Raw genomic sequence first — 14,989 nt, 5'->3', positions numbered from 1 at the left:
AGATTTACACACCACACACACCACACAAACCACTCGTTCACTCACTCTCTCACTTTTTAGACAGGGTCTCTCTATACAGCCCTAGCTGGCCCAGAACTCACAGTGTAGAACAAGCTATCTGTGAATTCACAGAGATCTACATGTACCTACATCCTGGCTAAAGGCATATATCTCCATGCTAAACACAAATTCTGGTAAGTCTCACCTATACTTTTACAGTTAGGTAGCTCCATTATCTTCCTATCTTCCTGATCTCTCTCAATTCTAACCTCTCTGCTATGAAATTACATTGACAGGAGATCCTACCTGATTGAACTAGTCCCTGGCTCAAAACAAAAACACAATGGTCACTTAAGAACCCCTGTGTCTGGCTCAAGTAGACAGTCCTCAGTCTAGCTCCAAATGCCTCTCTAAATTTCCCTTCCACGGCTGCTTTCAGCAATCCAGCACTACTTCCCCTAACACTGTGATACCTATATCAGTCCCCATTTCTCGACTTGAGTTTCTTTGCGTATCTCCTCATAAATAACTCCCACCATCCCTCAAGGGTCCCCAGAAATGCCAGCTCTTTGATGAGGTCTTCTTTAATCTTTCTCGCTAAATGTAATTTCCCTTTTCCTTTGAACTCTCCTAGCTGGAGTACACTATTCCTTTCCCTTGAAGCCAAGAATCTCATTTAACTCACTGCTGAACTGTGCTTAGCTGACACAATGGGTTACTGAATTAGTGAGTGGTGTACTAAGACTTTCTTTGGCCTTTCCACTTGTACAGGAGACATAGTCGGTCTTATTACCCATAGCAGGTCCCACTACTAATGAATTCTGTCACCTAGCAAGGTGCTTCTGTGAGGAACAGCTCAACCTCCTCCAAGCGTTTTATGGGGTAAAACAAAACCAAGAGAACATTTTGTTATTGTTGTTTTGTTTTGTTTTGTTTTTTCTGAGACAGGGTTCTCTGTGAAATAGCCCTAGCTGTCCTGGAACTAGCTCTTGTAGCCCAGGCTGGTCTTGAATTCAGAGATCCACCTACCTCTGCTTCCCAGAGTGCTGGGATTAAAGGTGTGCACACCACCTCCTTCTTAAAGGACATAGTATAACTATTAGGCCCCAATCAGTACAATCTCCCTTCCCAGATTCACTTTCTAGTCTCAGAGTTCTCCAAATCACCCCTTATAGAAAATACTAAGGATCTGTCAGGTAATGAGGCTTCGTGGGCTCTCTCTACAACTGCCAGGGTGGTGATTTCAAGAATGGTCCTCCCACTGGAGTAGGCATGGACTCCAGCAAAGGGGAACAAGGGAGTGCTGCTAAAGAAGGGAATCTATTGCCAGGCAACCAAGGACAGCTTTTGTTTTATCTGGGATGTTCCTGCAGTCAACAAGGCTTATCTGGAAGGTTCTATCAAGGGAGTGAATATGAAGTGAGTCACATGCAGTTTAGAAGCAAAGGTAAGTTCTTTTGAGTACAATAACAGAAGAGAACACTAGCCAGTCACTAACGCCACCTGTGAGCCACGCAGTGCGATAATATGACAATAATTCACTTGCCAGTCACTAACTCCACCTGTGAACCACACAGTGAGGTAATTTGACAATAATTCACTTGATATTTCTTAAACTATTTTTTTCATAATTTCTACCTGAATCCATCTATAAAAATAACTAAAATTGTTCAATCTTGGTAAGACGCGATTACTGCAGGATAAAATAGAAATAATAATAACAGGCTGCATTGACTGAGAGCTTATTATATGCTAAAAACTTAACTAGTGCTCGCTATGAGGAAACAGAACATATTTTCATGGGTTACAGATGAGAACATGGAGGTTTCATCTGGTGAACCTGGTGAACAAGGTGAAAAATCTTGCTGTGGTCAAATACTCTGTATTTGATTACCCATCCTTGTTGGAACTGCTCACCCCTTTATAAAGTAGTGGCTCCATTTAGTATTGAATGAATTAAACAAAACAAGAAACAGTGAACCGGGACTCAAAGTCCTGCCTTCACTTTAGTATCATGAAGCCTTCAGAGCTGAAAAATTTGGAAATGACAGTATTATCTTGGCCACAGAGTGTATTCAACAGCAACTGACTGAGTGCCATTGCTGGCAGGGCTTCGACTGCTGTGGCTACATCCCTATGATGTCTCCAGGGATGTTCCAGGGACAGCCTGCGGAAAAGGAGTTTGCATTCTTCCTCTTGTTTCTAACCGAATCATTCTCACAACTCTAAATTTCAACCATTCCCCAAATGGCTACCAATGCCCTGACAAGTCCAAGGCAACCAGAAGCATTTGTGGCTTTATAGATGGTATCAGGTGATATAGATCCTGATACTGCTGCATGAACGTTTCCCCAGAATCTCAGTTTTATTTGAATATTGCTAAAAGACATACCAACATACTCCAGTTCCTTCCTCCAAGCCCTTGTTGGGAATGGAGAGATGGCTCAGAGGTTAAGAGCACTGACTGCTCTGCCCAGAGGTCCTGAGTTCAATTCCCAGCAACTACATGGTGGCTCACAACCATCTGTAATGAGATCTGGAACTGTCTCCTGGAAAGTGTATAAAAAGGTGTATTAAAAAAAAATAGAGCGAGAAATAAAAAGAGGGTGGTCGAAAACAATCAAAAATGATTTATTTTTTAAAAAAATACTACCGTCGTCTCCAAATTTTTCAATAAAAAGACAGACATGTTTTCAGTAACTCTTGAAACTTCCCTACTTCACATGTGCATCCTTTTACAGGTCGTTCCATGTTCTTTTTAAAGGAGTTCTGTAAGGGTTCTCATTTTAAAGACTATAAAGATGAGACACAAAAATCAAGGTAGTCCTGAGAACCTTGCATGTATTGTGTCTAGGGGAGAATAGCACTGAGTAACAATCTTTATGAGCCATAAAGCTTTCAAAAGCAGATTAAATGTGAAAATAACTGAAAAAAAAATTACTTAATGTATCTGATCCACATAGAAAAAGGTTAGATGGAATAGTTCTCTAAGAGTAAGTCAACATTCTTCCGTGATTAAGGAAGAACGGGCTTTGGAGGTCAGACTTTGGGGCCTAGAACAATGAAACATCAGACTCACAAACGTGGGAAAGACCCAGAGCCCTTTTAGCTCAGCCTTTAGAAACCTTACCTTCGTGTTGCTGAGAAAGAACATACACACAGTGAAAGCCTTATATGTGTGCTATTAACCACTGTAGGACATACACACAGTGAAAGCTTTATATGTGTGCTATTAACCACTGTATCTTTATAAAACGGAACTCTTTAGGTCCCAAGCAGACTGGCTGCTAGTGTCTCTAGTCTAGTAACCGGCACCTAAACATTCTAGTCTCTCCTGATAAACCTATCAAACCAAACATCTTTGGGAATCATTTAACACGCATAGCTTGGCTCAAACCATTTCAGGACGTGGGCAAAATCTGAGAATTGTTTTTAGAATCATCACGCAATCCTGTCAAAATAAGTCACTTCACACATCCTGATTCTTCTGAAATGTCTGCCCCCATACCACTCGACAGTCTAGGAAGTTCTTACCCATCTTCCTCTAGCTAGTCCCTACACCTACTAAACACAAGGGAGATGATTATAGGAAGCAAAAAAGCTTTACATTCTACAGCCTCTCATCCTATACAGCTCCTTTAGCACAATGCACAGACCATTAGCTTCATCTCACTCTGGAAACTAGATCAGCTTTGTCCAACAGAATCTCCCGCGAGGATAGAAATTATCTGTGTCTGCTTAGATGGTAGTCACGAAACAAAGATAACTTCTGATACTAAAATGTGGTCATTCAGGGCTGGCAATGTGGCTCTGCAGAACATTTGTGTGGCATCTATGAAGCCGTGGGTTCAGGCACCAGCATTACAAAAAATAAGAAATAACTTGTGTGAAATGTGGCTAGATCAGCTAAGGAGCTGATTTTTTTTTTTAACTTTCATTCATATCTTAATTTAAATGGCTACCTGCTTCGAGTTGGTATGGTATCAAACAATATAACTCTAGGGATAACATCGGCTCCCCCACAGAACTATGCTGGTGTCTATATTCCTAACAAGCACCACAAGGACTGGCAAGTAACAGGACTCACTGTCTGTTGGAAGAAAAAGCAGATGTGTAGATATCTAAGAGCATTTCTTCTGTATTGTTGGGCAGTGAATCTACCCCATGCTCTAAGCCTTCTAGATCCCTACATGAAATTAGGCCAAACCCAGACATATGTTATAAAGAACACCTCATTAGCTCACATGGAAAAACCCAGGCGAGCCACTCATCTCTGCTTAGGGCACTCAGCTTCACAATCACTCTTAAACCACTTCCAGATGACTTCCGAGCAAATGGTTATGCTGTTGATGAAACATTACAATAGTCAAGGCCGCATCGCTTCGGAATGTTAAAATCAACTACATTGTTTTAAAAAGCAAAAATCAAGGTTTTGAGTGTGTATATTAACCTTGAAAATAAACTCCCCTGAAATGCCAAAATTATTGCCAGCGTATTAAAGCTATTTTGAAATATTCTTTGTAAGTAACTTCCAGCTCTAGCTGAATTTTTTTTTTAATCGTATACAGTATTCAGGGTGGGTATAACAGCTTGATTTCATAGGCTTCATTCCTGTGATAGTGGCATAGACAGAGAACATGACCTAGCTACAAAAGAACTACCAAGCAAACTCAATTTGGCTCCAATTAAAACTCTTAGTTGATAGAGCTCATGAGGTTCACAAACGCTTGGATATTCGAGATTTTAAGAAATCCAACATGTGACATTTCATGAAGCAGAGATTAGCCAGGTTTCCACTCTGAAATACTTAAAAGTTTAACTGAGAATTTCAGGCATCAGGAGCGGGGGTCTGCACACAGCAGCCCCCTCCAGAGTACGAGAAGCCTCTGCGTTTCCTGTCTGGAATATCATTCATCCCACGGTGGCTACACAAAGGCTGAGCAACCACTTGTTCATGTCCTCTCACTGAGGGATCACTTCTGTAAGGAGATACTAACCCTGAAGTGTAAGACTACATGTGAGAAAAAAAGAAAGCAGACCAGTACCTTAAAGACTGATTATAGTGGTGAAAATAGAGACTTCAAATGCAATTAACTCAAACATTATTTAAAGGCAATTAATATTCACTCCATAAAAAGGCATAAATAAAACGCACCATACACACCATACCCATAAATCCTCCTACCTGAACATAATTTGTTCCTTATGCCCTTTAAAAGTACTAAAATACTAGCTAACATGTATGTAACATTCTGTATCATATACCATAATAAACATTCTAGATATACATTTTGTATGCACCACAACAATACAAATGGGGGGTTGTTATTAATCACACCTTATAGTCAAAGACACCGAGAGAGTCTAAGTAATTTGACCCAGTTTTCAATCTTGTGACAAATGATCTCTGTTCAGCTTTTGATGTGAAAGCATTAGGTTCCACTAAGCAGTGTGGGAAGAAAAAAAAACTCCCTTCAATTTTATTAAGTCTTTAAACTGCTATTTCAATGAGCTAGGAATACAATCTGGGTCTTACTTGCCTCCGACTCTGTCGTCAGGGAGGGGCTGAGTTCAGGGAGGCAGCGTCACTGACGGGCTCTAGTGAGAGAGTGCAGGACATGATGTATTGCAGGAACTCAGATCCCTCAGGCCGGGGCCTTTTTCAGCTCTTCATATCAAACTGCAGCCTTTCTACCACCACATACCACTGAATCTGTGAACTGGGGCTTATATTAACTGACTCAAATCTACTTTTACTTTCCACCAGGATTCCAAAAATATCATGTATAGGTTCCTATTCTTTTAAAAACCAAAGGTAGATTCTTTTTATTATGGACATAATAAAAGCATATGGAAAGCACAACCAAAGGAAAGTTTAAAAACACATCAAAAATTTGCAACTAGGAGACGTGGTGGGCTGCTGTCACAAACTTTTGACCCCAAAAGGTCACGTGCAAATGGCCAAGGAGATCTCTTATCAGTTTCCTGCTTGCTGGCCACTCGCTGTCAGAGTGGCCTGCTGCATCGAGACCCTGGAACACCTTGTGTTATTCCTCCCAGTGCAGTCACCCACACAGCAGCTCCTCCGGCAACACTGGTAATTACGCAGGAGCCATGTTATCTCAGGATCACGCCGCAATTAGCCTGTGTCACTGCAGCAATCATGGTTATAATAATTGCAGGGGGGAATGTCTTATGGAAGTAGCAGTTTTTAGTTTTGGCTTTCAAAAATAACTTGGGTAATTATACTGCTTTAAAAAGCAAGTTTGTTCTCTCCCAGCTCCCAAACATAACTGCTCTGGACAAAGTGCACTGAAACCAAGCTCTGAGACGTTCTTAGACAGGAAACATTAGGCTCTCTCCACAGAAAGAGCTTCTAAAAATGAGTACAAAACACATGGATACGCAATGCTCAAAGTGGTACTTACAGCTCCTCTAGAAACGGGAAGTTCTTAAACGCATCTTCTGGCAACTGGGTGATATTGTTCATACTGATATCCCTGCAAAACATGAAGTTAGGAACATGGTTAACTAGTGGTCGTCGTCAACTGTCTAAGCCAACAGAAAACAAACTACCTGCTGTTATTTTGTATAGATGCTAGAAAAATGAGCATAGAAAACAGAAGGGTATAGTCATAATCTGATTTTAGAATCCAATATTTAACTTAGAAACATATACCAATTCTGGAATTTCCCCCTTTAGGTATCACTTTAAAAAAGTTTCAAACTCCCTAGAACAAGTGGGCTAGTGTAGGTTCCCAGTGGCCTTGACTGGCAAAGGTAGTCAAAGCCCTATACTTGATCAAAATAAGTCAACACACCCTTCACGACTAAGTCACATAGATCTGCAGATGGAAACGGCTTCCAAATTACAATCAAGGACAGGGCAAACAAGCCCTAGCTCCATTCTAGTCAGATGTTCTTTAACAGCTCTGAAAGTCCTCCAGGTAAGAGTTGTCAGGGGATTTCATTTTCAGCCTATGAACAGATGCCGGCTAGAGACAAGTGCATACACGATAGGTATGTAGTCAGTTTAGAAAGGAGGGAACTCACTCAACAGTGTAGCTCAACAATTAACCGGTTCTAACAGCTAAAACATCCTTTATTAATCATTCCCCGCTCCCCTGGCAGCTGCCTTTGAATTGACTTTCTCTTCCATACTCCACTTGATATCAACACTGTGAAAGACTTAGTAACAGCCTTCTGAGGGAAAGTCCTGGCATGCACAGGGCCGGCTGAGCAACTCCCTCAGTTTCTTCCGTCACTTATCTGGAGGTAAAGGCAGTGACTGAACCCCTTGGGTCCCTCTAATGCCAAAATCACCATCAAGTTTAAGCACGAGAAAGTTCCACTGATGGATGGATTGTCAGGATGGTAGGAAGAGGCATTAGAAAAACCATGATTTCTATATGATTAGAAAAATCATATAAGGTAGAGTTGTCATCCCTTCACCCAGATCAGATCCCTTCAAGGTAAGGCACTTTCAGCTCCCCGGTAGAGGCGTCACTGTCCAACCTTTCCTCTAGCCAAGACTGACACATGGGAATCACAACCCTTTCTTCCTAGCCTTTCCCAAGGCAGGTGGGGAAAACATCTTGGACTGGGAACGACAGGAACAGCAGTAGGAACAAACCCAGCAGGAACAGAAGCTGCATAAAAGGAGCAAATCCTCTCGGTATAAAATTGCACCTACAACCACCCTTTGCTAACCAGAAAACCGAGGCTTTCTGTGGGGTAAAATGACCTCCCTGATGCCAACAAGAGGAAGAAAATGCACACTATGATCTTAATTGCCAACTCAGCCTCCCTGGGTTAGGACTTAATTCTATAACTCCCCTCACTGCTAACCAAGACAGAAAGCAAAGCCTGAATCCTGACACGGTTAAAAATGAGAAAAGGAGGAGCCGCTGAGGAACCTCAGTGACCGAGCATATTTAACATGTGTAAGGTCCCAGGTTCACGCCTCAGCACCAAAAGGAATGGGGGGGGGGGGTTATGATGCTCTCAAGATCTTGGCATAATCATCAACAAATCTTGGGCAGTGCACTCTGCTTAAAACTGAATTAAAAAAAGAACTATAAATCGGTCACCAGTTGAGAAGTCAACGTTCCCATAGATTTCTTATACCTTGAAATTTCCCTTTAAGTAGATCTATTACCACACGGGCTCACAAGCATCCCCAGTTTTTATCACTGAAAACAACTCAAATCCAACTAAAGATAATGTAGAAGAAATTGCATCCTTCTCAAGGAAGTATTGTATTTTAAACCCAGCTCCCAAGACTATCTACAGTAGCAATCAACAGGGAGGAGGGGGGAAGGACCCTTTCCCTGAAACAGTTCAGCAAGAAGCTGTCTCAGTGAGGTCCCCAGTTCAGTTCCCAGTACCCACACAGCATTTCACAACCCTCTGTAACTCCACTTCCAGGGGATCCAATGCCCTCTTCTGGCTGCTGAAGGAACCAAGCACGCAAAAAGTACACAAATATATATGCAGGCAAAACATCTATACATATAAAATTAAAATGTTTTAAAATAATCATTTGGGGGCTGGAGAGATGGCTCAGAGGTTAAGGACACTGACTGTTCTTCCTGAGGTCCTGAGTTCAATTCCCAGCAACCACATGGTGGCTCACAACCATCTACAACGAGAAATGGTGACCTCTTCTGACATGGAGGCGGAACACTGTATTGTATATGTAATAAATAAAATCTTTAAAAAAAATAAAATAAAATAAAATAATCATTTGGTAATAATCATTTGGAGAAATACCATCAAAATAGGGGACAGAAAAGGCAGGCCCAACCCTGGTTCCTTATACCCAACTAGTTTATCCTGGGCCTCTCTGCTCAACAGTAAAATGAAGGCATTGAGCTAATCAGTTTGGGCAGTGTCCTAATCTTTATTATAATGTTATATATCATATAACATTATATTATTTTATGTTTTATCTTTTGCTGTAAGTTTATTTATCATGCAGGAACACTTTTTATTGACAATATACAAGTCTCACGTATGGAACTTTTTCTGAACAGTTTATTGTGATGTACAATGTAAAGGCTATATATTACTGTTCCTTTAGAAAAACCACTCAATGACTTCAGCTGGAAACACATGAGCCTTAATCACCAAATCCATTCTTTCCCTTTTTTTTCCCAAAACCATTGTTAAAAATACATACAAATTTTAATTTGAAAGACAAAGCAATAGTCTCATACTTGTAAACTGATTCCGTAAAGTCACACATTGTTTCATGCTTTTTAGCTACTCTACTAAAAGGAGAAAAGGGGAATAAATCAATGATTTACTACTTTACACTGAGGCACCCCAAACCAAGATGGGAGTACCAACTCAGGTGAGTCCCACAGTTTCGGAAAAACCGACAAACTGCTTCATCAGAAAAGGTCTGGAGTGAGCCAATTAACCTCACGTCAAAGGTGGGGGGCATGTAATGTAATTAGAAACCATTTACTCCAACACGCTTCTCTGCATTCAGCATTTTATAACACACTTCTCACTTTCCCCCCTCAGAGTAACAAGACACAACAGGTAGTTTGCTGTGAGCTGTCAAGGCAATTAGTGAGACTTGGGGTTTACAAACTCATGTATGTTACACACATGGAGGTTTGCTTCTAAGTACTTGGTCAGGAACAGGACTCCCAATATTTTAAGAGATGTTTTTTTTTCACACTCACCCTAGCAAGAGGCTCTTTATAAATGTTTTCTCTCACGCTGTCTGAGCTACAGTTAGAAAAAAAAAAAATAGTTAGGAATGAAGTAAAAAGAGGCGAAAGGGGTAGACTACAAGATACTATCTCCAGAGCAGCCTGGAATCCTGTGGTTACCGAGTATAAAGTGGGTGGGTACCCATTTAAAATAATGAGAGCTAATGGCGATAAACAGCCTACAGAGAGCACGAAGAGTGGATTCTAGACCTGACGTCATTAACACCGGCAAGAGAACCCAAGGTGTACAGACTACAAAAATAAGAGGTTAGAAGGCGTGCTGGCTGATGAGTTGCCTCTAACAATTCCCAAATGGAAGCCCTGGCCAGTAATTACAAATATATGAACCTCATATAAAATACATAAGAAAAAGCTACGTAGAAGTCTTCAACTAAGGCCGAAGAGATGGATCAGTGATTAAGAGCACTGGGAGCTCTTCCAGAGAACCTGAGTGCCATGTCCAGCACTCACATGGTTTATAACCATCTATAACTCTAGTTGCAGGAAACATGACCCTCTTCCAGCCTCCACAGTCACCAGGCATGTATGTGGTGTGTAGACACACATGCAGGGAAAACACCTCCACACACACAAAATTACAAATACGTAAATACTATTTTAAGAATTGTAAAGAAAGAAATCTTCAGCTACAAAACACCCAGACACTCTCACAAGTTAAGTCAGTAACTTTTAATTTCCTTGAGCAGCTCAGTCTACTAGCAAGCTACATGTTACCGAACCTAGCAGTTCGCCACTCTAGATTCCTACCCCAAAATAAATGCAACGGAGAAAACAGAACAGAAGTCATACCAGGTCAGCACTTGTCACAAACATCGCTGAAGGGCAATTTCAGTGGGACAGAAGGCACCAGAGCCAGGCTGCTGGTTAGAAACACACTGGCTTCCAAGGCCAGAAGCCTGGGATTCACCCATACTGTACTTGCTGTGTGACCTTTGGCAGGCTGTGGAGATTTTTGACATCTGGCCACTTCATTGCTAAGATGGAAGCAGTAATCAGGGAAATGAAGACGCTGTGAAAAGCTAGATGTCAAGTCAGCCCCATCATCTGTTCTGGCTCTTTCTAGAGGTCCTCTGAAGGCAGCAGGCTGAGACGGGACTAGAAGGAGGGTGAAGCAGCACACGGTTAGTGCCCTCCCAGGAAGAAACCCCCTTACAGAAGCGAATAAGAAACCCTAGAGAGTAACACCTAGAACGGGGAGTTGATCCCACAGGTTCAACAAAACTCCAAACTTCAGATCAAACACTTCACTGAACACCAAAATTCTGACTGCCACACCTTAAGAAGAAATCATATTTTTAGAGGACACAATTCCAGTAGGACAAAGACACGATCCTCTCTCAGAAAGATTAGGATGACTTCAAGCAGCTTGGTGAGAACACTGGAGACAGGATTGTAAAACGTGGTCTGGCAGGATGGAAGGAAAATCTTCTCTGTACATCTTTTGTTTTCATAACAGACAGAACACAAATCTACACTGTCCACCCACACAGCACAACGCTCCCAACTCTTCACCACAGAGAGGAGACGCACAACAGCACACAGCATTTCACTAAAAAAACACCCCTGAACTCCCAACCACCAGAGGTCACAGGTTTCATCATTACTGTTTACAGAGTGCCACTGTTTTCATTGAAACTGACAAAGCTCCCCATGGTGAAAACCCTCATCTTTTTCTTTTCCCATCCCATGAAACTTAGTAATGTTGAAGCATCTCCACTGTAGAAATCATCTTTCCACATTCCTAACATCTCTGTAGGTGCTACACAGGGCACTTAGCCTGTCTGTTGGTGGCCTGTTTGTATATACACTGCTGTGGCCTCTGCCACTGTGTCCTCAAAGGGTCTGGGACTTCGGCCTCAGCATTATTTAATTTTAAACAGACTGTGTGTTATCTAAATTGGAATGGACATCCTATTTGCATTCCTTAAAACTCCTCTGCTACTGTCATATTGTTGACTATGCACCTCAAAACTCTTGACAGTTTAGAAGAAAAAAAAAAGTCGCTAAACCACAAACAGGATCTACAGAACCCAGTTTTTCAATGTGTTTTTGTTGGGGGAGAGGGTGCACAAAACAAATAATAACAAAACTGGCTGATGGTGCCTCTTAACTCAAATAGTATGTGTTGACTGTAATAAACTAATAGTCTCCCAATAGCTTTTCCAGGGTCTCTGGTAATCAAGCAGAAATAACAGGCCAAAATTTCTAGATAACAAACTAAAAACTAAAAGCAACTTTGAAAACTTCTTCATCAGCCATAGACCAGTAAAATGGCTCAGCAACTGAAGGCCCCTGCCATGTACATATAGGGCTTAAGTTAAATCTCTGGGACCCACATAAAGGGAGAAGGAGAGAACCAAACACGCAAAGTTGTCCCTCACCTCAACACACACACACACATGCACAATATAAATAATAAACATTCTAATTATTTTAAAGTGCCTCCAATTTAAATATCTGGAAAGAAAGCGTTTGTCATGAAAACACTCACATAGCAACAATTTCCTATTAAAGTTAACCAAGTTTAATCACCTTTCTGACACTATTCAATATCAACAGGAGAATAAGCTTTCTCCCCTAATAACAAAAGTAACCTATGTTATTTTTTTTAAAAAAATAAAATGTAAATAAAACCATCCACACTATCAACACCCACATATAAATAACCAATGCCATATTTTATGGGTATCATGACAGATTTTTTTTCCTAAAAGTTATCACATAGTTCTAAGCATGTTCATCTCTTGGCATCTATTTTCATTTGCAAAATGAATGTTTCCGAAAAAAAAAAAAATACCTTTCAGGGTCTGTAAACACTAAAGCTTAGCATATTTTCTGTTTTTTTTTTTTTTCCTCTGCAGTCTATATAAACCACAGACCACAGAATGGGCACACTACTGAAAGCCAGCAGAATTAAGAGGTTCACTAATGGTTTTCTTTACCATAAAAAAAGAAAAGGGAAAAGTGTGTTATCCATTTACTATACTGGTACAAAGTTCCTACTAAGTACACATGTGCAGACACCTAGGATGGTAAAGCTGTCATATCAAATAATATGTTGACAGTTTTTACTGTAAAATCCATCATCCCACTCTGTTCTTAACTTGCAATTATATAAGGTATAATTTAAACATTTAACTAAACTTAACTTTAAAAACTTGCATTATTGGGTTGGGAAGTAGGAGGTAGTGCTTGCTGCACAGACATGAGGCCCTGCGCCCAATCCTCATAACCCACCTTTAAAGCTCAGTGTAAGATGCAGTTCACTTGGGAGAGAACTTGCCTACCATGCACAAAGCCCCGGGTTTGATTCCCAACACCATAAGACTGCAAACCAGTACTTCAGGAGTACAGGTAGGAGAATCCGTAATCAAGGGTTATCTCTGGCTACACAGTGAGTTCAAGGTCAGCCTACACTACATGAAACTCCAAATATGGACAAAACAACACAAAACTAACAAAAAAAAAAAACAGCAATAAAAAGAGTACAATTAAAAAAAGAGAGAGAGAGAAGCAGTTGAGTGTGGTAATCCCTCACTTGTAATCCCAGTGCTGAGAGGGCAAAGACAGAAGGAGCCCTGGGCTTGTTGACAAGCAAACCGAGATGACTTGGAGAACTCCAGGTCAATGAGAGACCCTGCCTGAAAATCTGAAGTTGGTGGTTCCTGAGGAACAGAGCCCAAGGCTGACGCCTGACATCAACTTGCATCTACATACACATACACCCGCATGGACATGTAGCCTCACGTATGCAACAATACCATCCCTGCATCCATGAAGAATTAGCTGCCGCTCTATAGACTTCTGCCCTATTTTACCTGGCACTCCTAGGACCCTACCAGATATCAATGCAGACATGCTTCTCAGGCCTGTGCAGCATTTCTACCGCAAACAGCTCTGAGCAGGGGTATAAAAGGCTTCTGCTCTGTCCAGCCTCTTCTGATGTTTCAAGAACCCTCCTTTCTCTGTAGTCTTTATATCTTTGGAGTGCCCCCCACAATCACCATGCTGACACTTATAAATAAGTGCTAATTGCCAGAGAGAAAAGTTAGCCACTTGTAAAGTCATTTTCTACTCTAGGCCCCTGAATGTCCCAGGTATAAGATTTTTCTCCCAACTCATGCTTGAGAAAATGCCAGGTGCAAACACTTGAAAATAAGCCAGTCTTCTCTTCACAGAGGAAGAAGGATTAATTGATTTTATCATCACTTATCTTGGGTTAAAACCTCCATTTTAACGCCTTTCAGAATGTTTTCATTGAATGCCGCAAAAGTGAATTGCCATTATTAATATATTAAGATGCACAAAAATACCAAGAAGACATATTAGTAAAACATGAGGAACATGAATATCTCCTTCCTTGAGGTCTTGCCAAGGTCCTACAGACACACAAAAAAGAAAAAAAAATTCTCAAATTCGGTGATGGGAAACAAACCCAACTTTAAAATAGAAACAGATACTTTATCAAGGAAGATCTACAAATGGCGAGCAAATGCATGAAAAATTACCTAGCATTAATTACTAGGAAAATGCAAAATGTGATACCACAGAGCTATCGGAATTCTACAGAGCAGTGGCAGCCATGACAAATGCTGATCAGGCTGCAGAGGAACTGTAACTCCAAACACTTTCGGAGCTCTTGCCAAAGGCACAGCTGCTTTAGAAAACAACTTGGTAACTTCTTATATGGCTGAACATAGACTTATGAACTGTGCAGCAATTCTAGGTCTGAATAATATCACTGCCAAAAAAAAACTGGGAATGACTCAAATACCTTTGTACCGGTGAAAGCCATGTGAATCCCACGTGTGTGTATTCAGTGGAATGTGATCTAGCAATAAGATGGGACGAACTAGGGGTGCGAGCAATGATGCGGACGAATCTCAAACACATTACACAAATACAAGAAGTTATGAAGACTGAAAAGAGATCAGTAGTGTCCAATAGGCAACATCTCTGCCTAAATCATTCATTCTATCCCTAAAGGCTTTCTCTCCCATCTCTATAAAAAATCCAAAAATGTGATTTACCCACTGACTTGAGAATCAAGAAACTGGGTTCTTTGGTTCTAGGTCAATTACTTTACTCTTGTTGTTTTGTTTTTCTGCTATCAACTTGCATGAGGACATTTCGCTAAAGTCACTCATTCTCCTTCCTGAGCAACTACTGTGTTTGTGTCTGTGTTCGGAGACACGCAAAACATGGACTTACTCTTAAAATCACAAATCAGTACAAAGAAACGA

The 14,989-nt window shown here is 40.9% G+C and overlaps 1 protein-coding gene across 2 annotated transcripts in view; it reads right to left on the bottom strand.

Moving 5' to 3' along the window:
• Lgr4 (leucine rich repeat containing G protein-coupled receptor 4) overlaps nt 1-14,989 on the bottom strand; it is a 102,278-nt gene that overhangs the window by 37,557 nt on the left and 49,732 nt on the right. The window contains exons 2-3 of one of the 2 annotated variants that reach the window (XM_050125366.1): nt 9,696-9,741; nt 6,429-6,500 (exon numbers count right to left, since the gene is read on the bottom strand). In XM_050125366.1, coding sequence (XP_049981323.1) covers nt 6,429-6,490 — 62 coding nt within the window. In that variant the 5' untranslated portion in view covers nt 6,491-6,500; nt 9,696-9,741. The remainder of the gene's footprint in view (nt 1-6,428; nt 6,501-9,695; nt 9,742-14,989) is intronic. The other variant, XM_050125365.1, reaches the window with a different exon arrangement.

Source organism: Alexandromys fortis, unplaced genomic scaffold (assembly GCF_014885135.2).
Source record: "Alexandromys fortis isolate MF-2015 unplaced genomic scaffold, M_Fortis_MF-2015_v1.1 scaffold_229, whole genome shotgun sequence".
NCBI lineage: Eukaryota > Metazoa > Chordata > Mammalia > Rodentia > Cricetidae > Alexandromys > Alexandromys fortis.
This window is presented reverse-complemented; position numbering and strand designations above follow the sequence as displayed.